The sequence below is a fragment of the Melospiza georgiana genome, chromosome 6, assembly GCF_028018845.1.
Source record: "Melospiza georgiana isolate bMelGeo1 chromosome 6, bMelGeo1.pri, whole genome shotgun sequence".
Lineage (NCBI taxonomy): Eukaryota > Metazoa > Chordata > Aves > Passeriformes > Passerellidae > Melospiza > Melospiza georgiana.
The window spans coordinates 21,029,426-21,057,420 of NC_080435.1; the positions used below are offsets into that span (position 1 = coordinate 21,029,426).

General features: G+C 49.1%; 1 protein-coding gene across 2 annotated transcripts; it reads left to right on the forward strand.

Moving 5' to 3' along the window:
• The first annotated feature begins 14 nt into the window (after positions 1-14).
• CCDC9B (coiled-coil domain containing 9B) lies at positions 15-27,991 on the forward strand. 2 transcript variants are annotated; one of them, XM_058027032.1, is made up of 15 exons: positions 15-59; positions 1,419-1,472; positions 3,711-3,824; positions 4,221-4,325; positions 5,033-5,095; positions 5,482-5,649; positions 8,877-9,026; positions 14,835-14,909; positions 16,725-16,909; positions 18,265-18,326; positions 18,832-18,885; positions 19,316-19,421; positions 19,989-20,046; positions 20,411-21,223; positions 25,721-27,991. In XM_058027032.1, the coding sequence occupies exons 2-14, from the start codon at positions 1,452-1,454 to the stop codon at positions 21,191-21,193; spliced, it is 1,944 nt and encodes a 647-aa protein (XP_057883015.1). In that variant the 5' UTR covers positions 15-59; positions 1,419-1,451; the 3' UTR covers positions 21,194-21,223; positions 25,721-27,991. The 2 variants fall into 2 exon arrangements, with proteins under 2 accessions (XP_057883015.1, XP_057883014.1); XM_058027031.1 differs by lacking the exons at positions 15-59; positions 5,033-5,095 and having other exon boundaries at positions 1,268-1,472.
• The last annotated feature ends 4 nt before the right edge of the window (positions 27,992-27,995 follow it).

Below are 27,995 nucleotides of genomic sequence, written 5' to 3' on the forward strand. Positions count from 1 at the left end.
CAGATTCTGAGTTCTGCAAAGTCTTTGGCAGATTTCCCTTCAACTACTCCAGGTTTCAGGTCAGTTTTCTCGAATTTTGTGAGGAGTTGAACTGCTTAAAGGTTTAGAGTGGACAGTGGGCAGCAGTGGACCAGCTTGGTTTTTTTAGCATATGAACATAGAAGAGCCCACATTAAGGGGGGGCTGTGCATCAATCCTTGGGCAACAAAACATTCCCTGGTGTACTTCCATCTGCTGTTTGCCTCACACTCGATCTATGTCCCTCAGGATGGAGGGAGAGGGTAGCCAGTCTGTGCTGAGGGAGAATGTAGCACATGGCCAGGACACATGGCTGAGGTTTGTTCAGCCTGGAGGAGACTCATTGGGGTCTGCAGCTTCCTCACAAGGGGCAGTGGCAGGGGCAGCTCCGATCTCTGATCTCTGTGACCAGGAGCAGGAGCTGAGGGAACAGCTGGAGCTGTGTCATGGGAGGGTTAGGCTAGATATCAGGAAAAGTTTCTTTCCCCCAGAGGGTGGTCAGGCACTGAGCAGGCTCCCCAGGGAGTGGGCACAGCCCCAAAGCTGACAGAACTCCAGGAGGGTTTGAACAATGCTCTCAAACACAGGGTGGGATTGTTGTGGTGTCTGGGCAGAGGCAAGAGTTGGGCTGGATGATCCTGTGGATTCCTTCCAACTCAGGATATCCTATGGTGAGGTAAGGGTTCATGTGGTGACTCAAGATGCAGCAGCTGAATGCTGTTCCCTCAAAACCCTGTTGCTACTTGTGACTCTCCTGAGAGTTGTTTTGGCAGCTTTCAGACAGGGACTCATAGGAGTCCCTCTGCTTTGGCTGTGTGCTTCCTGCTAGTCCTGCTGCCAGCTGGTGATGCCCACCCCACAGCACTCTTCTGTTCCTTCCTGAAAGAAAGGCCCACTTTAACAGTGGGGAAGTCATTCCCAGAGAATACTGAAATTGAACAGAAAAAGGCAAATCTGACCCATGTTTTCCCATGAAGGCTCGTGCACACACTCACACTCAGAAGACGTGCAGGACCCCAGATATTTCCCGGCCCCGCCAGGCGTGGAGCCAGCCATGCATAACAAACAACACGACCCCGTGAATGGCCACGCAGCGAAGCCAAGCTGTTTGCTGATCCATCCGTCATTGTTCAGCCGGCTTTTCCCACTTTGAACGAGGGTTTGTGGCATCAGGAAGTTAAAAGGAGTCAGGAGGGGGGAAAAGGGGGAGTGTTTCTTTTAAAAAGAGAGTGAGATTGGAGAGGAGGACACAGGCACTCCAAACCCTGTCTGTGCTTGGTATATTAGGCAGCCAGTGCTCTTGGCTGGGAGCCCAGACGAGGCTTTTGTAATCAAAACATGATCTTGTATGCTGTGCAACCAGTGCTGAGAAAGGCCGTCTGATGGCTCTCCTCTTTTAGCTCTGCTCTGGAATCCGCCGGGCTCCGCCGCCGATGTCCAACATGCACCGAGCTGTGAGTGCTGCCTGCGCGGGGCCTGGGAGGGGCGGGGGCGCTGGGGTCCCTCACCCCAAAAGGCCACGCAAGGACTTGCACTCGCTTCCTTCAGGGTGGCCTTTCGGCGGCTGTCGCTTTGTTTTCTTGCCTCGCCTGGCTGCCAGCAGGCACGGGGAGCAAACAAGCCGTACCGCACCGCGGGAGGGGTGCTGGGGGGAGCGCATTTTGGGTGCCGGGGTTTACATCCCTCGCCGGGGCAGGTTGTGGTGGCTGCCTCAGAATAAGGTGTCTCCCGGGAGGCAGATAACAAACAGAAACGCAGGCAGTGCTAGATGGTGCCTGTGCTGGTGAGGGCTTCAGCTGCAGCTGTCAAGGAAGAGGATATTTCTTAAAAAGAGCGGATACATTTGCTTACGCAGAAGAGCGTTAGTACGGGCCGCTCCTGTCCCCTTTCCCTCCCCCCCTTCCCCGCCATTCACACTTTCCCAACCCTGCTGTCTCCGAGGTCTGGCTGTGGAAGCAGGCGATCGTAGAAGTGTATGGGAAAACACTGCACGCAGAGACAGTCTGGAGCGAGGTGTCCCTCCAGCCCCCAAGGAGCTGCGTAGCCAGAGTGTGTGCCACTTAGGAGAGGGGCTGTCACACAACGGGATGTCGTCATTTAACTGAAGCCTAAAGCCGATAGCTTTCAATTTTCTCCTTTTGTGACATTTTAATTTGCAATAGAATGAGGCCTCTCGTTCCGTGGCTGTGCCCTGCTCTCGCGGAGGCTTTGGGTTCAGCTGATTGCTGATTCAAAGCCATCGCACGTTTATTCTGCCAAAACCATTTATAACTCTCTGTCGCGGTGACATACGGGCACCTTGGCTCCCCGGAAGAGCTTTACTCTGGGGAGGGCACGGTGGAGCCACTTTCCATCCTGAGCATCAGCTCCAGCACGGGCTGGAGCAGCGGGTTCGTTCCAGAAAGGGAGGACATGGCCCGGCCCCCTGTTATCGGCTGGCTCGGAGCGGCAGCTGACGAGCAAACGCTGACTGGGCTGAAGTGTACAATGGGTGAGCCCCGGGGAGCTGAGCGTGGGCTCCACACGCTGCCCGGCGCTTCGGCCGCGGGGCCCGGGTGTGCGGGTGAGCGACCCCTCCCGCCCACAGCTTCCCAGCATTTGCTGAAACAGGTTGTGCACAGAGAAACACCATAATGGCTTCGTTAATAAAGGGAAGGAGAAGTGCTGAACACCAGCAAACTTTCCTTCCAGTGACTTGTTTCCAGCTGGAAATGGAAAGACTCCCTCCCCCCAATACCAGCCGTCTTGCAGTGTAGACAAAATGCTGACAAATGGGCAGAGGGAGGACAGCCTGACAGGCCTTTTCCATTTTTTGCCTTAAAAAGAGAAGAGCACGAATAAAACCTCTGCAGGAATTTTAAATTTTTTCTCAAGCCGGCAGCTCTGCCAGTTCTCCTTCAAAAGAATCTGAAGATGAAAGGGGTGTGTTTGAGGGCATGCACCACTTTGATCCCACCCTCAGCAGCCAACACCCCAGAGCTCAGTAAACAGTGAACCTGCCAATTTAGTGCTCCCAGAACAGCTTCTGTTCAGGTAAACACCGAATTTGGCTTTAATCAGCCTTGCAAAATGCCCATGGAACTGTATCCACCCACAAAGGCAATCTGCTCACCTGTCGCATATCCGATGATGAATGGCAGTGGAAAAGCCATTTGTTTCCCACAGATCTTGACAAAATCCCATTGTCCAGCAGAAGAATGTGTGGAGGCAGTTTAAATGTTCCTGTTGTCCCACTGGGACGCAGATGTGTGCCTGTGTCTCTGTGTCCTGGTGAAGCAGCCCTTGGCAGGGGCTGTAGGATCAGATACCCCTCACAAGGGATGCCAGTGGGGATGGGCAGGTGCAGGAGCTGCGGTCTGTGTCATGAGCAGGTTCTGCTGCCTTTCCCTCACTGATGTCTGACAAGGTGCCTGAGAACACGTGAAGGTGAGGGTCATGTACTGCATGCAGATAAGCAGGGTGTTAACTCTGGAGCCCACTGACAGCCATCAAAGTGGGGCAGCAGCGCTTTGCTCAAACTACCTCATTGCTGAACAAAAATTGTAAGAAAAGGAAATGTGAATTCTGTCAGGAAAAGTCAGGGAGAAGTTATGGGAAAGACTGTTTCACTTCCCACCTTGTCCAGACAGAAGGAGCAGGCTTCATCCTGTTGGTAAAATGACTGAGAAGAGCTTTGCTCCTTGTGTTTCTAGGATGCTGCTGTGGATGATGCTGTGTTAAGGAAGAAAGAGCAGAAAGATGTTGAACTTGATAAGAAAATCTTGGCTTTGCGGAAAAAAAATGAAGCACTGATACGAAGGTACCAGGTGAGTCTGCAAGTCCTTACCTTCCCCAGCTCTGATCTGGGGTCCTCAACTCACAGTGTAGATTGTCAGCACAGTCAGAATGACTGTGTTACTTAGATAGCATGTTTGTATTGGAAACACTCAGAGAAGGTGGGTAGAGCTCTGCCTTTAGCTTAGGCTTTACCTTAGCCTTTAACTACAATTCTTGAGTTGCTTCAGAGAACAGACACTGACACTTGTCTCACTGCTGCAGCATCTCCTTACACACTGCCACCTTCCTCTGTCTGCATCCCATAACTGGGACACAAGTTGGTCCACTCCCTCTTAGAGGTGGAGGTGGGTGCATTTAGCAGAATTAAACAGGAAAATGAACAACATCCAGGTACAGGCTTGTGATAAGGGCTATCTGTGTTTCAGGAAATAGAAGAGGACAAAAAGCGAGCGGAACAGGAGGGAATGGCTGTTACCTCCAGGAGGCCCAAACAGGATGGACTCACTATTACCATCACCAAAGCTCACAATGTAAGTGATGCCTCTCCTTCACCATGGGCCAGCTCTCACTCCAGTCCTGCTCCTGCAAAATGGCATTTCTGAGAGAGACCATCCACAACAAAGTTCTTTGAGCACAGGAAATACATCCTAAGCCCTGAAAAGTGTGTGTGAGTTCTGCAGAGATGTGTGATCAAAGTGATTTTAGGTGCTGCACATACGTTTCCAGCCATGCCCAGGCACCTCTACCCATGCACAAAGAGATAACTGGCAGATGACTGGGTGTGTGAACAGGCACACTTGGCCCTTGACAGGTCCCAGGTGTCAGCATCACTGCAAATATGTAGGCAGAGTATATCAGGTATGTGTGTGTCACTGGAGGCATCAGGAGGGCCTCTGAGAATGCCATGGAAAACTTATGGTCTCCTTAGGCTTTGGGAGTGAGCAAAGCAAGTGGCCCTGGGCCAGAGACTGTGAGTCCCAGGTTTCCTTCCTAATTGGATCAAATCTGATAAGCTCTGTCCACCCATCCTGGCAGCATGGGGCTTGGGAAGCCAGTCCTGCCTTAACCCCTTGGTGAACTTCTCTGCCAGAGCTCATGCAGAGCCTGCTGAGCCAGCCCACCCTGCTTTCAGCACTCCGGGTTGTTGGATCCAGGCCAGTGCATTGCTCTCCTCCCACCCCGGCCACGGCCCTCGCCTTTCTCGGGGTGCTGCTGCACACATTTTTCTCTCATACAGGACCTGAAAGATGCAATTACCCAGACTGAACACTATGGACAAGATAGCCCAGGCCTCTCGATGGTGAGCACCACCCTCAGCCATCCACTTGGCTTCCAAGGCCACCTTCAGCAGAATTTGGGCTTTCCCAAGCTAACTCAGTGTGCTGCAGAAAGAGATGAGGATGGCATTTCTTTCCCATAACTCTGGCATTTTAGTCTGAAATGTCAGATTTGTAAGTGCAAAGGATTTTTCAGCCCTGCTGTCTTTGTGGGTTTTGCTGCTGAGCAGACAACAAGCCCCTTGTTCCCCAGGAATGTCACAGCAGTGTGCCGGGCACAGAGAACTTCCTGGGGGCAAGGGCTGTTCTGTAGCTGCCTTCCCGCTTGTGTGCAGGTGTGTTTGGGGAAGGGAATCACATCCCTGAGTCAAGGCTCTGGATTTGCTAATGGAAGTGGTTCATTTTCCAGGACAAAAGGGTGGTGAGTGAGAAAAGGGGCAACCCCTGTCCTACAAGCCCTGGGTTTGGCATTGCCAGTGAGGAAGAGGAGGAGGAGGAGGAGGAAGCAGATCATATGTTCACATTCAGGATGGGGAAGAGGGTGCAGCTGGCTGTTACCATGGACAACAAAGCAAAGGTGAGTAGGGAAGAGGATTGCTCTCACACTGCAGCCTCTTGCCTTACAAAGGAGCTTCTGTTCTGCCTCTCACTTGAGCTTTCTGTCCAGCGTGTCACATCCAAAGGGAGCAGTTCCTTGCTGCTTGTTTCCTCTCATTTCACAGTTATTCAGCACAACCTCAGAGCTACCACATGCTTCCCTCTCTATATTTGATTCCCAGGAATCAGCCCTCAGGCCTTGCTAGCCCCCTCAGCAACACCCTCCACCCAGCCAGGTGGAACCAGTTCCCTTTCTAAGGGATCAGTCAACTTATTGCTCTCCTGGGCCAGTCTGGTGGTAAGCTGTATTGCTGTGCCTGGAAAGAGGGGCTTGCTTGGTGACACTGGTGTGACTGAATGAGGCACCACCATCCTTCCTGTGACCACTGCAAGGTCTCAGCACCAGAGATCCTTGGCTGTGCAGGAAACCACTCACATCAAATCATCAATAACCTAAATCATAGTCAAGCGAGATGCCCCAAAGGAAAGCCAGCTGGAAAGTTTCAAAAAATGGACATAAGTCCAGGAGTTTCCTTTGTTCCCCTGTTATTTTTCCTGGCATGCCCCGGATGAGTATTTTTAACACTGCCTCTGCAATCTGGGGCATGCCTCAGGCATGAGATGGGCACATCTCACCTTACAGTGACTCTGTATGGGGAGTGGTGTAGTTCTGACTAAGCTAAAGAGCTGGTGCCAGAGTCCCAGATCTCTGTCAGGCAGGGAATGACCCAGGACAAGCCCTGTGGAGGGGAGGAGTTGGCTCTGCCAGGCGCTGTGGCTGTAGACCTGCTCTCTGTCCCTCTTGGCTCTGCATGGGTGCTCTCCTCATATGACATCTCTCACTCTGGGAGCTGGGACACCAAGGACCAGGATTTCCCAATGTGGGACAAGCAGGCTGAGAGATCACCCAGACTGTAAAATAGGAAACAAGGAAAGAAGACACATGTCAGCAGACACATTGAGCAGAATGTGCCTTCAGGCGAGGCAGCTTAGCCAGAAGCAAAATGGGGAGGAAGGGAGGGAAGAAGGGAGGGAAGGAGTGGTAAAGGGAGGGAGAGCAAAGGGTATTACACAAAAAATCTGGTGGTCTCCCAGCCTGGATGTGTCTAGCTGCCACATCTATGTTAAATAGCTGTTTCCTGTATTTCCTTTGAGTCTTCCTTGCCATCTGCTCAATAAATGCAGGGTTAAAGACTTTGTCAGCACACCAGCCTTCACACCATGCCTTTTAACATCCAGTAGCCCAGGGATGGTGTCACCTCCCTGTAATCCAGTGATGTTCTCTGAGGCTTCTGTTGAGCTCGAGGTGTTTGGGCACAAGGTTCTTTGTGTTGGGTCTCATGAGAGACTTTCTCAGACAGCAAGTGATGAAGTCACCTTCAAATATCCTCCCAGTGCCAGACCTCCCTGGCAAGAGGTATCTGTGACCCTGTTACATGTCTAAAGGATGAGCCATCAACACCTAAACACTGAAGAGCTCTAGGGAACAGCTGTTGACTTAAGATGAATAAATGCTTGATGTACAACTTGTGGATTAATAGCTTGCTGTTGCCTTCTAAACCATCTCTGGGCTTACTTTCTTAATAAAAAAATTATGTTAAGTAGAATGCCAAACACCTCACACAAGTGCTCTGGGTAGGGCAGAGACAGGCCAGTCTCCAGTTCAAGTTCTCACCTCAGCAGTACAGCCTAGAATTACTGAACCCAAAAGCAGAGCTAGAAATCCCCAAGGGAATATGTAACAAGGTTCCCACCATGTCTGTTTATCTGGGGCTGACAGGACAGGCAGAGCCAGACCACTCCTCTCCCCTGAATCAGGCTGACTCAAGAACTATCTCTGCTGAAACAGCAAAATCACACAAATGTGAAAGATGAATAAACAAGAGACTGAGGTTCTGCTGCTGGAAATACTCCAGTGTCTCCTAAAACATTTATCATGTGCTAGGAAGCCCGATGACTGAGAAGCTGTAAAAAAGGTCATGCTGATGGAGGCTGTGAACAGGAAGGCTCTCTCCTTGCTAACATCTGCACTCCTGGCAGAGCTGAGGGAAAATGAGGTTAATGTGAGGCTTCTTGGTATCACATGTCATGGCAAAGGCCTTGATTGCATGTCTTCCCTACAAACCAGAGGTCTGGGTGTGCTTTTTGTTTTTAAAAACAATTTTGTAGCAACAAAGTTCCCAAGTTTCACTAAAGTTTCCTTGGAGATTTTGAGTACCTTTTAAATCAAGGCTCCAGTAAATGTGAAAGCTCAGGGTGGAAAACAGAGTAAAATGCACCATCCTTTAGAGAGGGAAGCTGCTGAGGTTCCTTCATCCCTGGTGAAGTTGAGCAGACTTCATATGGATGAAGAGAAAAGAAAAAGATCAGAGATAACGATGGATATGACTTATTAAGTCTCTCATTTCCTTGTAAGGCAAAAATAAAAAGGCACATGACTGGCCTGAAAGATGACACTTTTAAATGAGAAAAAGAATGAGTATCTTTTTGTACAAAAGATGTGCTCATTTTGTGGAATTGATGGCTGAGGGCACTGGCAGGACATCAGCCAGCAACAAAGATCATTAACAAAATAAGAAACAGATGTAAATCCATGTAGTGAAATCATGACACTAATACAGACAGCTGTAAATAATATCTGAGAAGGGTAAACTGCCCTTGCTCAAGGAGCTTATATATCAGGTTTCTTAAGTATTCCACTGCTGAATAAATAATTCCAGAAATACAAACACACAATGACTATGAATCGATGAATTATCAAATGCTAATCTAATACATTTCAGGGGAGTAACTGCTATGTGGACAAGGATGAAGAGAATGAACCCCACTGTTCCCCTTCTCCTCCACCTTCTAGGCTTATGCTCTAAGGTAGCCTCACATTTTATTGGGACATGTTGTATGGGGAGGGGACAACCTCACATTTGTTTCTAAGACACAGACACTAGCTTAAAATAAAACCATCCTTCAGTGTTCATGCTGCAGATTATCTAAGCAAGGTAAATCCCACCATGCTGGTGTTGTGCTCAGGTAAACACACCTCTGTAATATCACAGATCCCTTCCAGTGGGGTGGCAGCTTTATGAGCCAAGGGGTCTGACTGTTCTGCTCATTTTCTGTTCTGCCAGGCCAAAATCCTTTGCAGTTTGAGATGGCCACTCTCCTAGGAGGGCTGATGGGGGTGTCCTTAACTGAGCCTGTGCCTTCCAGGGCAAGAGGATCGTCAGCGAGAAGCGCGCCGAGAGCTTCCCTGGCCCGGGCCGAGTGCCGGAGCTGAGTGAGGAGGAGATGGACCATTTGGTGGCTTTCCGACGGGGAAGGAGGATGCAGATTGCCATCACTATGGACAACAAGGAGAAGGTAAGTACAGTGCTAGTGACTGGCCTGGAACCTATCCATGGCATCCACTTCTGCTGGCATGAGGAGAGCCTAGCCACAGGATGTTGGGAGACACTCTATGTTAATAGGGCAGCTTATCTCCTTATCTCTGCCTTCCATCCATGTGAAAGAAGAAAGTCACAATCTTTTCCCTCCCCTGTGATCCTAGCTAAAGCTAGAAGCCTCCTAAACACACTGAGTTCATCAACAGATGCTGCTTTGGAAGGATTGATGAAAGCACTGCTAGATATGGGGCATGAATCTCACCTTGTCTCTTACCAGCTTTTCTTTGAAGCTACACCGCAGACTGGAACAGGAGCAGTGTCCTCCTGACTCACTGCACCACTTAAACGTTAACAGAGCTGGGCTATATCTGCCTCTGAACCACATCCTGCTGTGCCTGGCCATCACCTGCTGAGTGAACTGGCTGAACTTTGTTAATCTTTGAAACATATTTCAAATACTTCTTTACAAATACCTTTCCCTTTACACACACAGAGGCATGTGCTATTTTCCTCTTTGGAAGCTTTCACAGATAAGAAAGAATGCCTGCAGCAAACAGGGTCAGAGACTGTGTAGGAAAACACACTTGGTGTAGCTACCAACCACCCAGGAATGCTGGGAGACATCTGCAGCCCCTCTCTGGAATAGTGCCAACCATTTGCTGCTACTACCCACACTCATCTTCAGCTTCTCCTCCTCCCCAGGGCTTACCTAGGCTCCAGGAGTTCAGGTGCTCCTTTCTTGTGGCTGCCAAGCTGTGTTTTGAATGCCATAAAGCTTAAATGAGCTGCCTGGTTGAGCCACTGGTAACCCCAGAAGTCCCCATGACAGACATCATCACCAACATTCCTGGATGTAATGGGATTGACCTGACTGTGCTGTTTCTGCCTTTAAGCTTGTCAAATGTACTTCTGTAATGTGCCAGGCAAGTGTCTTCTGCTCTCTGCTGGACCTGTTCAAACACTTGTCTCTGAGGTCATCAAGGTTGGGGCTGTACTAGGATAGAGCAACAGGAGGAGTGCCTGGATGTTGGCTTTAGATCCTGTGGTCTCTTAAGTGTATGGACTGCCCTGGAAGGTCATCTCTTATCTGGTTTTATTATGGAATATGAAATTTGAGGCTGAGCATCCATGTATTGGTTTTGGCAATGCCTTGCTCATACTGGCCTCAAAGCATCTAGATTCAGAGCATATGAGGGTGGGCCTAAGGCTGCACTGGCTAAAGCCATAGAACCATGGAAGCTTGGAATCCCAGACTTGTTCAGCCTTGTTCCCTGACAGCTCCATGTGCTGTTCCTGCATCAGGGGAAGTAGTGAATAGATCATTCCCAGCACTTCCCAAAGCACAAATGATTTTATCGACCTGTTTCACATCTTCCCTCAGCTATCTCACGTAACTTAAGAGATTGTCCCCATTTAGACTTGTCTGCTGAGGACTGTTCTTTATTTCTGATCATTCTCATTGTCCCCATTTGTGCTTTTGTTATTTTTACCATATTCTTTCAGTACAAGCAGACCAGAACTGCACATGGTATTCCAGCTGCGGGCTCTCCAGGATGTACTCAGTGACATAACAATGTTCTGGTTTGTTCTCTATTCTTCTCCCAGCAAGTTTGCATTTTCTTTGCTTTTTTTTTTTTCCTAAATAATTGAGCTAACATTTTTAGAGAACTAGTCACAGTAACACCAAAATTTCATTCCTGACTGTTAATCATAGCTCAGGACTCATTACTCTGTGTGTGTATACAAGAAGGGACATTTTTCTCTGTGTGAGTTATTTTCTATTACTGATATTGAATTTCAGCTGTAATTTTATGATGCAGGCATTCAATGTCAAGAGATCTTTCGCAGCTCTTTCCGGGCAAATTACATTCTTTGCCCTGGATGATTTAGTATCATCAGCAAACTGTCATCCCTCTCTTCAGCTCCTTTTCCAGACCATTTATGAGCATGTTGAGCAGCACATGTTCCAGTGGCACACTCCTGCTAATCCTCTGCCATGGAAACCACCATTTTCTTGCCACTTTTTCTTTTCTCTCCTTTAATCAGTTGTTAAAAGAGAAACTTCATTTTCATCCCCAAATAATCAGCTGCTGGGGAGCCTGGTGGGGTGTCAGTGACTGGGTAGCTGTGTGTTAGGACCTGAGCTGGGACCCCTGATTCAAGGATTAACTTTCAGTCCCTCATTAACCCCAGCATGGTTCATCCTTTGGGCCTTTTTACCTTGTGCCCCAGCTGGTTCCCTGCTCTTTTGGGGTTCCCACAAAGGCCGAGGAGAAAGAGTCACATCCATCACTCCCCCTCCAGTAGCCTGGCCCCTGTCAAATTTGCTTCCTCCTCTGTGCATGTGTCATATTTATCCAATAAAGTATTTGATGGGCATCCTCATTACCACACATTTTCTCTATTTTTATTCTTGATGAAATTCAATAAAGAAAAAAAGACCAAACTAACAAAACAAAACAAAACAAAACAATCTCCAAAGAGGAAACCTGCTCCCATTCTTGCTGCCCGTGGTGCTTCTGGCTAACCCCACGCTGTCAGTCCCAGACTGCAGCAGAGCTGAGATAGGAGCTACCAAAGGAAATGCAAGGGAAAAAAGATGCTTTCATGATCTCCTTTTCTGAGACGGCTCCAGTGCCATAAGCAGAAAGACTCTTTCACTCTCTGTTAGCCCACGGGGCTGAAGGGACCAAATTATCCTGTCTCCTTGCAGAGTCCATCGCTCTACTGCTGCAGCTTCCTGACCTCCAGTGCTGCTGCTGGCTTGGAAGTGCCACATCTGGGATCCATCTCCGCCTGGCTGCCCCTAAACCTGCCTCAGGGCTCTCCTGCATGTAGGGCTGCAGACAATCCTTCATTTTTAGCCCTAAAAAGCCACTCCATGCTTTGGCAGTGTTTCAGGCTCATTAGTACATTAGAGCTGGGAGCCAGCAGCCCAGGACCAGTGCAGCACAATGGTTAATTAACAGGTTACAAATCATCTTTTAAATGGGCAGTTGATAGAGCTTCAGGGCTTTTAAATTGTCCTTTTATTAACAGAGTTTCCCAGGATGGTGTATCAGAAATGACTGTAATCAAGAGACACAAAAGCTGCTTTCAGGGACTAACACAGAGGAGTCGGACTTGGTGCTTGCAGAGGAGAGGAACCAAACCTGTGGCAGGAGAAACACTTGCTTTTACATTGCAGATGGGAGGGAAAAATAGGCAGAGAGGGTGGCTGAAAAGTCTTTAGCTCCCTTCAGGCAGCACAATTAAGGAGGCAGATTTTTCAAAAGAGTTATAAAAAAATCCTCTCATGTACTAGTTTCAAAAATCCTGCCCAGTGGGGAATCTGAGCACTAGAAAAACGGCTTTAAGCTTCTACAAAAATCTCCTCATTTCTTCAAGAAGAAATGCCAGTTGTGGTGCTGACACGTGCCTGGAGAGGTGGGTATAAAGGGTTTGTTTAACTCATCTGATTGTCCTTATTTTTAAAAAAAGAAGGCGTTGAACTAGCCCAGAGATATGGAAGCCTGTCAAAGCTTCTGGAGAACTGTTAGTACCAACCAGTGCTTGGCTGGATAATGGCATCAGTACTGTCACCACTGCACAGTGACATTAGCTGGGAATATGTGTGCCAGGGAGTCAGAAAGACCCAGTGGCAAAAGGCATTTGGGATCCCAGGGCTGGTTTGGAGCAGGCTCTGCCCCACCTTGGGCCCCACCCTGGGCCACTCTGGACTGAAAAACTGAGAAATCTTGGCAGGAACCTCAGGATAAACAATCATAATCTTCCTTGACTGCTTCAGGCTTTTGTGTCCTCCTCCTGCTCTGCAGGAACAGTTACACTAGGAATGATAACGTCCATGTCATTTTTCTTAATTTTGGGGGCAGAGAGGAGAAGAAAAAGAAAAACATGTTTTGGTCCCTCTTGGCCTGGGTGTGTGGTAACAGGAGGAGCAGTTCTGGGACAGCAGGACAACAGGAATTCTGCTCCTCAGCCAGTGCAAGAGCCAAGCTGACTGTTCTCTGCACAGCTCAGACCCGCTGTCCTGGTACAAAAGAACTACATTTTTGTGGTCTTCTCCATTTTCCACAGTGCCCTCTGAGAAGCAAAAATAGAAGCAGACTGAGGCAAAAGGCAGCTGACTTGCAGTGAGGGTGTAAAAGGATGAAGGGTTGTGCAGTGTCTCTGTGACCCAGGTTTGTGGTGGGCACTGATGAGCGACCATTCCAAATGGGACAGCCACTGGGATGTAGGGCCCTGGAGAGCAAAGTTTCCAGATTTCTGCTGTTTGATCTCTCAGTAAATGCTCAGTTTGGGACTGCAGAGAGTCATTCAATTTCTCACTACAGGTTTCTTCAAACAGGGCTGCCAGAGCAGGTGATTTTGAGTCCAGAGGGAGCATTTTTGGTTATAAAAGTTTACACAGCAACATTTTGAAATAAATCCCCAGTGTCATCTTTCACCATATCCCCTTTTGCAACAGGCAGGATGTGGTGAGGGGCAGCTTCTCTGAGCGCAGACCCATCTGCATTTTTCCCAAATCTTTGCAGAGAAATCCCAGGACAATATAGCTAAAATTTTCCTTGTTATTTCCAAGTATCTGTTTGAACAAACCTCCATCTGTACTGGAGCTACAAGTAAGACCAGTGAAGCTGTCATGCACCAAGTGCAGTGACAGTCCATGAACTGTATGGCTACATTTCCCACCTGCCTCAGACTTAGCATGTGTGGGCAATCCCCCAAAAATGTGTCCCCAGCTCATTCCCTGCATGATTCCATGGGATACATGGGAACAAGCTGCAGCAGCATTTGTTGCCTTAGGAGATTGGGCAGAGCTGCAGGTATCAAGACTGATATCCCAAGTTTTCCCTGTAAAACTAAAGCTGTGTCTGGTGAATGCATGGAATAAAAGTCCTGTTTCCAGCCTGGGCTGGACCTCACCACGCTGCTGCTTTCTGGAAGGGCTGAGCTGGCAGTTTGTGCTGCCACGTTCCTCTTTGTGTTTCAGTTCTGCTTGGCACTGCAAAATGGCAGCAGGACAAGCTCAGCCCCCCACAGCCCCACCCCTGTAGCTGTCCAACGAGGCAGGAAGCCTTTCCTAAAAGATCTTTATGCTCTGCAGACTGTTTTGTTAAGACCCACTGCAATCTCACCCTGGCCTCTGACATGGCTCTGTCTCAATTATTCATCATGTGTGACAGAGAACCCCTGGCTTGGCCTGTGTTTGGTGCCTGTAGCTCACTGAGAAACAGAGGCTGATTGTCACCTCCTGCCAGGCTGGGGAATATCAGCACCACAGCAGAGCTTGTCAGTCTGGTGGCAGCATGGGTAAACCCCACGGGAGCAGGGATGGACCGTGGTAGAAGGATGCCATGTTTGCCAGGGACTGAAATCACTCCTAGTTTGACCATGCTGGGTTGTAGCTCCACCAGATAGCTCCTGTTTGTAGCTATCCAGATCTTGTACAATGGAATTCTAAAATGGCCCAAATCTGTAAAAGTACCTGAAACTTGGTCTGCCTTGGAAAGAAACAGGACCATGCAGGACACCACTCTGCTTCCAGCCTGGGAGAAGGAATGACCTCTGGGATGCTTTTCTTATGCACTCCTTGCTTTCTGACTTCTTTTTTTTCTACATCAGTTTGATTTGGGGCCCCAGAAAAAATCCTTCCTCTTTTGCTGATCTTTTCTGAGAAGTTCTTACATGTCCTGGTCAGCATAGGTTCAGGTGCTGATTCCCCGGCGAGGAATCCTTGCTTAATCCTGAAATAATTCCTGTGTCCGTGTCCGTTCTCTTGCAGGGAGAAGAGCGGAGAACAGCAGAGAAGAGGAGAACAGAGAGTGACAGAGGGCCAGAAAGTGAGCCCAGCCGGAAGGTGAGTGGGACCCAGGTCCCTTTGTGGGGACCTTTGTCTTGGAAGAGGAAACCAGTAGAATGTGCCTTCCCACCATAATCCTAAAGGAAGGTGACCTTTGAGGTCTCTTGAGACCCAAACCATCCTGTAATTGTGTGAAGCAGCCTTGTGCTCTGATGTGGCTCCTGCTGTTCATCACTCTCATCATACAAAACTTTGCTAAGCTGCTGACACACCTGGAGCAAGAAGCACTGGAAAGGTGACAAGAACCTGCCTCCATACCTTGTCATGGCTGCTCAAGCCCTTCACACAGCCATAGGGATGTTAGGAAGGGTAACATGCTCACCTCTGTGGCAGCACAGTTTTGGCTGTTTCCTCTCTCAAAACCATTTCCTTGTGGATTGAAAAGCTCAGGCTGTATTAGCTACAGCTCCTCACTTCAGCAGGAGATGAGTAGGATGGAGGTAAATTAAAGCACAGGCCTTCCCACTGACTGTTTAATGCAAAGCCTGGAGACATGCTGGCTCCCTCGAGCCTGCAGATGCTTTAATTAATGGAGCACAAATAGAATAACCCCACCTCAGTGTGATTCATTAGGAGGACACAGATGGGCTCTTAGACACTAAATCCAGCTGAGCCCCCCAGAGCAGGAAGGGGGAGCACAACAGCCTGTGGTCCAGCTAACCACAGCTACGCTGTAATTGAGGTGAGGGACCGACTCCTCCTGATGCATAGGCCCCCAGCCATTTCTGCCTCTCCCCAAAAGGGAGCACAGGCATCAGCCTCAGTCCTTCCCTTGCTTTTGGCTTTATGGATGCATCAGGGTCCATCCTGGCAGGACCCGCTCACCTCTCCCTCCTTGGGGACACGGTGTCAGGTCCCCAGCTCCTGCCAGCTGAGGAATGCAGGAGCAATTGGTGCCACCCCAGCTCCGGCCCACGCAGGTGAGTCACCTTGGTAACAGGGTTTTCAGTCCCTTCTTCCTGCTGCTTCTCTTACCCGCAGTGCAGGGCTGAGGAGTTAATTCCTCTTTGGGGAAGGTGTGAAGGTGGCTGGCATGGAAGGACACGTGTATGAGGTGATGAATTATCTGCTGGTAATTAGCACCCCAGGACTCAGCTCTGCACTAAGCTATTCCCTACACACTGTTGCTTGACAACACACCACAGCCTGTCAGCTCCTGCTTCCACCTCATCCATTAACCTGACAGCTGGGCTACTTCCCCCCCACATGCTCCATCAGCTCTGAATTGTCTTTCCATTAAGCTTTAAATTTTTGAGCAGTGTCAGCCCTTAACCAGTCTGTCATGAGGAGTGATAAACCAGGAGCCTGACAGCAGTGAAGGTAAAGAGCCCCTTTGCTCTGAGAATGCTGCTCTTGAGCACAGGGTTGGCTGCAGCTCTGTGACTGTGGGCTCCCATGGATGCCTGGTGGTCACACAAGGCTGGCTTCCTTCCCTGCCTTCTCACTTTAAAGGACTTCACAGGCGTAACTTCAATTTATGTATCCCAAAGCCTTCAGGTTGGGGGACTCATCATTCAGACCCTGTTGAGAGATATTGTAAGCACTCCAGGAACTGACTCTATGCCATAAATAAAACTTAGCAAAGGTTCCTGCCTCAGTTTCCCTTCTGTAGAGCCAAAAAGCCCCAGTGTATTTGGGCTTTGGGTAAAGCATAGTCCTGGTGTGCACACAGCACTTCAGAGAAAGGAGCTGACCTTGTCCAAAGTTGTTTTCAAATATTCCTGAATATTTGTGGTGGTGACAGTACAAAGCACCCTGAATGCAGCTGTTTCAGACAGTTTTATTAACCAGAAGCTCTTTTCCCTCCCCTAGGATGGTGGGAAGCAAGTCCAGAAGAGCCCTGGAGACCCGAGTTTCCCCATGAGTGGCCGGGAGCGCTCGGAGTACATGCGCTGGAAGAGGGAGCGAGAGCAGATTGACCTGGAGCGCCTGGCACGTCACAAGAACGCCAAGGGCGAGTGGCGACGGGCTTGGGATGTGGAGAAGTCGGAGCACATGTAGGTCCTTCCCTGTCCCAGGGTGCTTTGCCTGCAGCAGGCCTAAAGCCAGAGGTGGGATCTTGTGCAGATACTTATGAATCCCATGCTGTCATGTGCCTGACCAAATCCACACTGCTGCTTCTTCCTCCCCAGAGCATGCCCATAAGTGGGATCTGGTGTCAGAGTGATTCTCATGTTTTCTTCCTAATATGAGCTCTCCTGAGAGGGGATACCATGTGCTGACAAAGATTGCCTGCCTTTGGTCCAACCAGGATATGGACTGTAGGAGGGAGGAGAGCATGAACCAAGGTTCAGTCTGCATCTGGAGGATGCTTCCATTTCCACACAAACAAATCTAATGGCAGGAGCGTACAGGTGCTCTTCCAGAAACCTGGGTGGACAAACTTGCATTGCTAGTCCACAGGTTCTCTAACTGCCCCCACTCCTTTGTCCTTTTTAAGCACAGGAGAGCCCAGCATGCCTAAATCCTCCCCACTCTGCAAACTGAGCCTGTTCAGGCATTGCAGGGCAAGGGGGTCACTTCAAAAGGCCACCTGTGTCATACAGGGACAATGCTGAGAACAGCAATGTGGGACAGCTGGGAATGGGGCTGGACACATCCCTGCCTTAATCACTGTCCCTCTGACTGTGCTGGTTCAGCTGGGTCACACCAGCTAGAGAGCTTTGGAGGATGACTTGGCTCCTGTAGCAGGAAAAGCTTCTGGTAGGGTGCGGAGTTAGACTGTTACAAAGGTTTGGTGATAGAACAGTTTGCACAGGACAGGTAGGTGGGACAGTCATTTGGTTGAGGAATGGAATCAAACACATCAATTTTCAGTTGCCGAGACCCCAATAATTAGGGGTGAATTGACTGAAGTGGGGGCTGAGTGTTGATGTCAAGACAGCCCTGAGCCCTACTGTTTTTCCAAAAATCCATTTTTAAGAGAAAAGCCATAATATATAACAAGCAGGGCTAGAAGCCAACCAAATGGTCTGATTTGAGATGACAAATCCTGAAGCTACTTCAGATTGTATTTGGAAGCTTGGGAAGCTGCATTTGAGTGTAGTACAGCTACATCTATACATCTACAGAGTGGAGTACACCCTACATCTATAGGAGGTTCATAACATGCAATATATACATATGGGTACTGATGAAAGGTTTTAGAGGTTCTTCTTTGGGGTAGAACTACCTCACAGCCTCAGTTAGCACATGCTGCTTCAGCTGCTGCTGAGAAACCTGCACAGGTTTGCCTGAGGGCAGGTGCAGAAGGCCAAAGGCCGGAGCTTGCATCGTGCCAAGGGCTCCTGCCCACACTTTGCACACTGGAGGAGGATGGTCAGGTCTGACAATGCCTGTTTTTAACCTGCAGGTTTGAAGAGGACTTTGTTAAGGATGGGGAGCCAGCCTTGGATAATCCCAGCAGTAAGAAAGGTTGGCAAGGGACACCTAGACTCTGTCCTGACGCTAGTGAACGCTGATCGTGCGCATCCCAGTGCCACAGCAGCTGTCGTGGCTGTCAGCTGTGAAGCTCTGCTTTCCTGGGCAAACACCTCTGAGCTGGGGGCTCAGCCCTCCCTGCTGGGCAGAGGGCTCGGGGGATGGGATTTGAGCAGCTGGGTGCTAGAGCTTTGGACCTTCCCAGGGAGAGCAGTGGCTTCTGGAAGCTGGTACAACACAGTGTGGAGGCACAGCCCCGCCTCCTTTCCCACACACTCCTTTAAGAGGCAGTCCTATTCCAGAGCACATCATCTCTGATCCCTATGGCACATGCTGGCTTCTTTACGAGCATAAGTCCATCCTGATTCCTGTTTCTCAGGAGATGGACTGGCAAAACAAAGCTTTCCCTCATGACACCCTATTTGAACATCAGGTTTTTTCTGCCTGTCCATTACAGACCCTCACTCACTTTAGTGCTTCCTTTGTTGTGTCCTTGCAGGGGGAAGGAATGCAAGGAAATTCCAGCACAGGTCCTTTCCTGCGGATGGGAGAGGTGAGTAAACCACAGAATTGTGTTATGTCACCCCACTAAATGCCAGCACCTCTGATATCCCTCAGGGAGAATGTTCTCTCCAGACACTTGCAGATTTGGAGAGCCTTTTGGAACATACCACATGGCTGCTCTCATAGCTGTGTGCAGGGGAGAAGTTTTCCAAGAACAGCACAAGTAAGACTGTATCCAAGGAATAAGATTTAAAGTTAGAATTGGAATTTGGAATTTAAAAAAAAAAAAAAACACAAAAGAAACACCCTAAATTCTTTATTGTCTTCATTACTTTAGAAAATATATGTGCATTATGCACACAGCTTCAAAGGCTTCCCACCTCAGAGGTCCTGTCCAAGATTACAAGGGTGTTGGCCTGTTCAGTGGTCCATCAGCTGCTTCTGCCTGCTTTTGCATGGCATTCTAACTTGTTTTCTAGGTGGAGGACATCATGGAGTCAATGTGAGCGACCCTGGGCCAAAGGCAGTGCCTGCTGTGAGCAGCCGAGCCAAGGGGAAGGACAGACTGACAGGCAGAGCCAGAAGGTGAGGAGCTGGCAGCATGGTGTGCACATCCACACCTCACTCCCTGCCTAGTTATGAAGAGGCAACCTGTGCCAGGGCCTCATCACACTCACATGGAAGCATATGCCACCCAACACTTGCCTGTGTCAGTGGGAAGCCATTGGCCCTTGTCCTGTCACTGCAGGCCCTTGTAAATAGTCTCTCTGACTTCCAAGCTACTTCAAAGTAATTTTAGCCTTCAATATCTGCCTCTGTGATTGCTGTCGTGGAGACCTGGGACACTTGGGCACTGTCAGGCAAGCAGGCCCAGACTCTGGCAGGCATCAGCACAAGCAAACTCTGTCTTCTTAGTCTGACTCAACTGTCTGTTCTGGCAATTGAAGTTCATATGTTCATTACAACTAGAATTACAACAACCAGTTCATTAAGATTTAGTGATCTCAAATGAGTGTCTCTGGGTAGGCCTGGACAAGAGGCTCAGACAAGGAATACATGGCCCTGGAAGAAATCCCTGTCTGGGTGTCAGGCAAGGGACACTGGCTTTTTAAGAACTTCAAGGCCTAAATTCTGATTACTTTTTCTTGACAGATGGGATGCAAAAGAAGGCGAGGACATGTCTCTTGTGAAGGATGACCTTGATGGCCAGGTGAGTTCCTAAGTTGCAGGCTGGCAGCTGAGATTTGCAAACACATGCACTATCAGGAATATTGAATAATTTCAGCATTAAGAAAGGTTGGCAAGGGACCAAGGAATCTCTATTCTATTCCAGAGCTGGAATAGAGCTGGTTTTGGGTAACTGTACTCACCACTAACACTCCTCACATGGCCTGGTTACTTCTTACCCTGACCCTCTGTCCGCACAACCACCTCACCTATTCTGGTCCCTGAACACTTCTCCACCTACATCCTTTTACATCCTTTTTTCTCAGGTTTTCAGAACCATCACAGACTAGAAATACGATATACTGGTATTTTAATAAGCTAAACTTAATATGTCCTTTGTTTCTCAGAGGAGCCTTGGTATGGACAGGCAGAAGAGCAGAGGTGACGAGGGGGTGGAAGAGAACTGCACAGCTGAGCTGGAGGAAAAGGGGAAGCAGCCAAGCCTCCAGGATCACGGGGCCTCCTCCTCCCAGCGGCTGCGAAGTGGGAAGGTCCAGCCTGCCCAGAATGGCCAGAAGGAGGAGCAGAGGGGAGTGAGGGGCTGCAGCACAGAGGTGTCTGTGGCCAGCACTGGGGACTCAGAGCCAGGGCCCACGCCAAGCAAGGAAAATGTTGGGGAAGATGCCAATGGGAAGCCTGGCACTGCTGACGTCTCCCAGGAGAAGGAGAGCACTGACAGCACTGCTTCACAGAGCAGCCTACAGAACACTCTGCAAGGCACCAGGCCTGGCAGCGAGGAGACCTTGTCACTGCCCATGGGAGCGAATGTAGATGGAGCTGGGTTGGAGAAGCAGCCAGCTTCGGAACAGGAGTCCTCTGAGAACTCTTCCAACAGCCACGGAGGAAAGCTCGACACAGCAGCAGGAGACAGGCTGGATGCAGACCAAGGACAGCTGGTGAGCAAAGGAGGGGAAGAAGTGACCCAAACCACTGTTCTTGAGGGACAGGCACTTGCACTGAAAGGAAGTGAAGATGCTGAAGGCACTGAACACCACGAGCCTTTGCCCCCAGGGAAAGCCAGCTCTGACAAGGCTGTTGTGCCTGAGCAGGACATGGCAAAATCCCAGTCTGGGGAAGGGGACCAGCCTGAGGACTGCAAGGACAAGGACAGTGGGGACACTCACAACTAGCAGATTGCCCCAGCTTGCCTGAGACATAAGGTGAGTCATCACATTAATGCTCTCAGCCATAGTACAGAGCCACAACTCCATTTTCTGAGGTACAAAGGCATCATACCAGATAACTGTTTAGAAATGTTCATTAGCAGTGCTATGGATCTCTAAGGTAATTAAATCTATGGATCACAAAGGCCTGTCCTGCAGTGGGTGGGGAAGGAATGCAAAGTCAGACAAAAATTTAGACAGAAAACTGGGCTGCTGAAGTTTGTTGGTGACATACATTAGTTAAGGCACATACTGATCTATTCCTGGGAAACTATGACCTTAGAAAGGATGGGAGGAATAACCTCAGTGGGATGAGTTTATTTCTGTCTCTGGGGTGATCACAACTCGAGGTCAGTGTGGTCCTTCCCCAAAACACTTGCAAAGCCACAGGGGTCCATCTCATGGGCAGAGCTCGAGAGAAGGTTGATTGTATGTGGGATTCTCTTCCAGTAGAAGGTCTGTGAGTGCTACACTTTGAATTACACATGGTAACACTGATGTGCAGGGCAGTGTATAAATACACAGGGTGAGATGATTCCTGGTGTAAAGGCCCACGAACCAAACAGAAGGGAGGGAGAACAGAGCCAGTTATGGAGCAATGCTCCAGGTTTCACACAAACAAATAATTTTTCTTCCATAAAGGCAAATGCAAAGCCAGGAGAAGGAACAACGGATGACAAGCACAAAGTTGAGGTAGAAATTAGGAGGAAGGGGAAAGGAGAGAGGGTAGGGGCTCTTTGCAAGGTGTGCTTTTTCCAGGCAATGTCCCACAGAGCAGAACATCACACTAAACAGAGATGAGTATTCCCAGAACACAGTTCAGCTTGCCTAACATGGGAGTGGCTCTCAGGATACTCGTGCCTCTCTCCTGCACAGAGGCAGCAGCTCTGTTCCATAAGTAGGCACGGGAGGCAATGAGCTGCTCAGAGCCAGGCAGGCAGATCCCCCCACCAAGTGCCTTTCCCGGATTCCAGAAGCTTTTCTGCAGACCCTACACAGCAATGTGTCCCCTGGTGTTGCTCAGTATTCCTCCCAGAGGTACAAATGAGCTTAGGGATGAAGTGGCTAAGCTGCTAACAAAGACTCTCCCTATAATCCAATCCATATAAAAGGCAGGGAGAAGTGCAAGCGTCATAGTGATTTCAAAAAGACAAAACATCAGGAACCAGTAGGAGCTGGTTCTATGTTTGAACTAAAATTCCTTCAAGTGAGGGAAATTAATTCCATCAGCATTTAGGAGTATGTTATGAAACACCTGGATGGACATAGTGGGAGATTACTGTCCAGCTACGCCTCTCCAATCTCCCAAAATTCCCACCAAATTAGAGGATGGAGGAATTAATGACTGCTTTGCTTGCTCAGGATAACTTTAATTAGACACCAACTAAGAGGAAACGATAAATTAGAGTAGTCCATTTTCATCTCAGCGATGGAGATTCCCGTGGTTTGGTAATAGGGCCCTGAGTCCACTTCAGAGCTCAGCAGGTACGTGTAACAGCTGGAAACATCTGTACTCAGTGATAACGATGTGCTGGCCCCCTGCCCGGCTCGTGGGGCCCGTGTCCTACTCACATTAAATGCAGATCTCACATCCCTTCCTGCACAAGTGCAGCCCTGTGCAGCCACCACGTGGGTTTCACAGCTCCCCCTCCCAATGTCTATTTATGGCACTAAAAATCTCCAGCACCTTCAAATCAGTGGGAGATGCTGTGCAGAGAGCTGTGGTGGGGCTTTCATCCTTCGCTTCAAATAACAAGGAATAAATATTTACTCGAAGTGCAGGGCTGGAATCCCTGGAGAATGTCCAACAAGTCCCAGAGAAGTAAACGATACACAAAAACCACAGAAGCTTTTCCCTGAATTCTCTTGAGAAAATTAATCTTAACATCTTTAGAGAAAATGCAGCTGGGGGTAGATTTCCAGAGCAGCTCCAGGGATCTGACCTTGCTGCACTGGCTGACGTAAACAGGAGTGGGGCAGGCAGGGCCTGAGTGCTGCAGGACGGAGGAGGTCAGCAGAGGTCGGCTCTGATGCAAACCAGCGCCCAAGGTTGGTGCAGGAAACAGCACAAGCAGAAACCAGCACTTCCCAAAACAGCTGTGGAGCTGCCGAAGGACAACCAGCTTCCTTGAGGTTCAGGAGACAGGAAGGTACCATCTGCTGGTATGTTTGGGGAGTTGGCCTAGGATTGGCAGGGTCAAGGGCTTGCCTTGAATAGCATTGGTTTCCCTGGTCCTTCCTGCCGCCCACACCACTCTCTGGAGCCCATCCTCATGCCATGGGCATTTTAAATTCCCAGAGCACCTCTGAGTACCACCTAAGTGGAGAGCTCGGTCTTTATGCAGTCAGGGAGTGGGACTTGACATAGTTGTCTCCATATCTCTAGAGTCATGGCACAACATGGGAGGAGAGCGTTAACATTGGAAAACACAGGGATTCTGTGAGAATGGTGCAAGAGACTAGGGACACACAGGGAAGGCTCCAGAGCTGTTGAGGGAATGTTGTTTAGTCTAGGAAAATGAAGGCAGAAAGCAGTGGAATTGTGATCTCTGTAGATATGTGGGTAGTGAACATCAGCAAAGGGGAAGAAACATCCAAGCCAGAACACAATGCTGGGGCAGGGACCAATGTATTGGAAAAGCCCAGGAATAAATATGGAAAATTAGGACAAGGTGGCTTCCAGAGCACTTGGAAGCTCACCATGGCTGAATCCTGAGGGCCACTTACTGCAGCTTAACACGTCTAAACATAACTCAGGGCTCTGATGGGCGAGCTGCTGCCATTCCAAACACCAGGAATGGAGCTGCTCTCATATCCCACAGTTGTTCCTGCTATCCCAGACCTTCATTAGCTATGTTCAGCTGCAGCTTCAGGGAGTTCTGCACATCCCTCCATCACATGGGGCCTGACCAGTAGGTCCCACAAGGACCTGCTGTTGGCTTGGCTGTGAAGGCCATCCCAGTGACATCGCCCAGCCAGCCAGGCTGGGAGGTGTGAGACAGACAGCAGTGATCTGTGACAATCCTTTCCTGTGACACTGACACACAGAGGGAATTCTGCCACCACACAATTCCCACTCTGGTGGCAGAGCCCAGGCAGCACAAGGTGGCATTGCTGCCCTGAGCCCCAGCTCACAGCCAGCCCACAGCTGCTCCATCTCCCACTGGCCCTGGAGTTATGTATGGGAAAGAGGATACAGTGGGAAATGTGAGAAAGGCTAATCACTCTGGCTAATTACCATGAGAAGTAATGACTTTAAAGCCCACCAGTGTCTTGGCTGTAAAGACTCACTCATGCATGGGAAGAAGGTGTCTGTATTGAAAGGATAGTACTGCAAAGCAGGAAAGGGAATTGTCTCCCAGCACTGAAACACAGTCAGAGCCTTCTGAAAGCATCAGTGATCAAATAGATCCACAATAGAAGGACTCGTGCTGGAGTCAGCTCAGACTCATAAACCACATTACTTTACAATATCTGGACCACCAAGTGTGACTGACAGTCTGCTTCTGGCCCTTCCCAGTGTCATTAAATCCCAGTGTGCTGCCACAGCACTGAGCAGCCCTGGGCAGCAGGACACAGCCAGCCCTCACTGCTGCACACAGACAGGAGAAGGAATTAAGTCTCCAGCAACAATCTCATCTCAGCTGTACATAGCATCAGTTGTGTCAGCACCTCGGGTCTGATTTCAGTGCAGTTCCTTATTAAATACATGTGGCTGTGTCTTTAGATGATTCCTTGAGAAGTTTCTTTTTTATGCAAGCCAAGTTTCCTGTGACCTCTCCTGCCTTTGGAGGATTTAATCTCTTCTTTTTTATATCCCTCTCCCCGACTTTTCTTGAGAGCTTTGGGTGCTGAAATCTGCATCAGCAAAAGGCAGATCTATGGATTTAAACATGGATGCAGCAAAATGCCAGCTCAGCAATTCTGAGCAGCACCCAAGCATCTGGCAACTAGAAAAGAATAAAAATTCTGCCTTTCCCAGTTAAATTCAGCATGTCTGGGTCTAGGAGCAGCTCTAGGACAGCAGGCTCCACTCACAGGATAGTTTTTCATTAGGAAAAGCTGATTCAGCCTCTGCCCTTGGGGTTCACAAGTGCTGCACACCCAGGCCAGATTCACCAGGAAGGATCACAAAGCCCTACCTGAAATCAGCCTCTTCTCTTGGTGCTCCAGGTGCTGAACCAGCACACACAAGAACACATCAGGATTGCTGTTCCTGAGATATAAGGAAAGAGTAAAGTTGATGTATCCCAGAGGAGGACTGAGAGTGTTTAATCCAAACTGGTAGAGTCAGCTCATCCCCTGGGCTGCAGAGCCTCCACTGCTCCTGTTCTGATTTGGCAGCAGGTATCTGGGTTATGCCCCAGTGGTGCCTCCCAAGCAGCCCCAGCTGTGCAGGAAGGGCAGGGTGGAATCAGCAGACATTTTAATTTACAGCTCAGCAGTTCCCTGGAGACTGATAATCCTGCGGCTGTCTCTGCTCTTGTTTCACAGGATAACGTGCTGGAGGCAGTGGAGAAGAGGAGCACAAGCTTGTCCTCACTCTTTTACCTTCTATGAAATCAGCTTCAGCACCTGTGCAGTGCCCTTCAGCACCATTCACAATGTGGGGTCCCCATCAGCACCCACTCACAGTTCTGGCATCCCCCTTCCCTATCCGTGTGTGAAAGGCCAGGGAAGGGTGCACACACTCCCACCCTACAGAGAAAACACCATCACTTATCTGTTTGTTTGGCATATATTGCAGCTGCGTGGCAAGCCAAGGAAATGTCTACTGGATGCACTTTATTTTATTTAATGACTAATTCTTTTTAAACTTATGGCTTGGGTTTCTGGGCACACACGCTGTTTTTTCCCCAAAGGCTGGAGGCACGTGCCAGGGGCTGTGCCAGCAACTGGAACAGCAGGAAGAGGTGACTGGCAAAGCAGAGGGGTGAGGTGTTAGGGTGTAGTTCAGTAGGTGGGTGAAGAAGTTGTGTTCAGAGCTCTTGTACTAGAGGTTTGCACGTGGTTGAAGTGTTGGCAGAGGTGTATGGTAGTGGCAGGGGCTGCAGGGCATGAGCAGGATGGATGGATGGATGGATGGATGGATGGAGCGCTTCTGACAAGCACAGATCAAGCCAGCACCTCCTCCTTGAAGAGCCTCCAGCTGTCCTCCCCTTTTAGAGGCTGAGGAGCACATCAGGACAGTGCTTTGTGCCAAGGAAGGTGCCTGCTTGGGTGACCAGGTGTGTGCATAACCCAGCAAACTCCGTGCCCCCTTCCCAAGCGTAACTGGGCATCCCTGCAGCACGGCAAGGAGGGGGACAGCACAATAATCTTCCTCCCCCACCACACTGCCCAAAGCAGTTGGCAGCAGGACCCAGGCCAAACTGGAGCTGGAGGTCCAAGACTTTGTATTAAACATTTTCACCTTCCTGGTTGTGCCTTCCATAGCCATGTGTTTCATTAAGAGAGCAGGAATCCTCTCTAAGCTGCTCTGCAGACCTTCTGACCTGGCCTTAAAGATACCTTTCAAATGGAGGATCTGGAGGAGCTTTACAAGCACAAACATGCAGGAATTCTAGCTGCTTTCCAGTTACAGCAAGCTAGGACCCAGCTGGAATACAGCTATCAGTTAAGGAGAAGGCACAAGGAATAACACAACATAATTTGTGACTTCTGAATGACAGGGCAGAGTGGGCATCACCCTCACTTCAAGGATGCTCTAAAATCTGATGCCAGAGTAAGCGTCCCTGGGACAGGTATATGTGGAGACTGCCTGGAATATCCTGCAGGACGTTGGCTGACCAGGCTGGCAGACTGCCCTGGAGATCAGGTTGGCACGTGTGGACTGAAATACTCTATGCTGCTTTAATAAACTAATATTTGCACAGACAAGCATTTGTTTTCCCACGTGACTCAGACCCGTGACACCTATCATGAAGCACAAGCCTGGGAATTTCCTCTATGTGCCAAATTCAAAAGACTTTACTGGCATCACACCAGGTATTATCAAGAAACAGAGCATGCAGCTTTTGTGTTTTATCAGTAGGAACATCTCCACCCCACCAAAGCCCAGACTGGGTTTATTTGGACTTATCCAACAGATAAAACAGATAAATAGAAGATTGTAAAACTGCTCCAGGTCCTGGAGCTTCTCCATCACTGTTAATAGCTGATTTTCCTTATCTGACTGGCTCAAAAACCTATTTGCAATTGTTTAGTTTTTTAATTCATTATTATTTTGTACATCAGGTCTCTGACCTGGCTCTTGGTCCAGTCAGACTGAGTCATTGCCAGCATTTCCCAGGAGCCAGCTTGCCTCATGGTCCTTGGAACACACAGTCTCAGCTCAAGAGCTGTTGTGCCCCAGGAACAGTTGGACACATGGCCAGGCAGGAATTTTACATTGCCCTGGTCCAGGACTGTGTTGAAGAGATAAAAAAACCTTACTGCCCTAGAGTCCATTCTGTAAGGAAAAACCATCACTGGTCCTCCATTCCCTCCTTTTTTTCCTTTCTTCCAAGTGACACTGCAGGTAATGATGCCCAGGAAGAACCGAGTCTGATCCAGGCTCTGGGAATGGGACTGGACAGCTTGTGTCTGTTCTAAGTGTATTTTTTCCTGCTCATTAACACTTTGCTCAATGCACTTTGTTTGGTGCCTGGGTTGTGATTTTTCAGACAACTGTGGCTTAGCTGTTTCTTCTTTATGGTGAGAGAAAAAACTGAAAAGTTGACAAATCTGATGTAGAGGGATTATTTATATGAAATAAAAGTTGGAATGA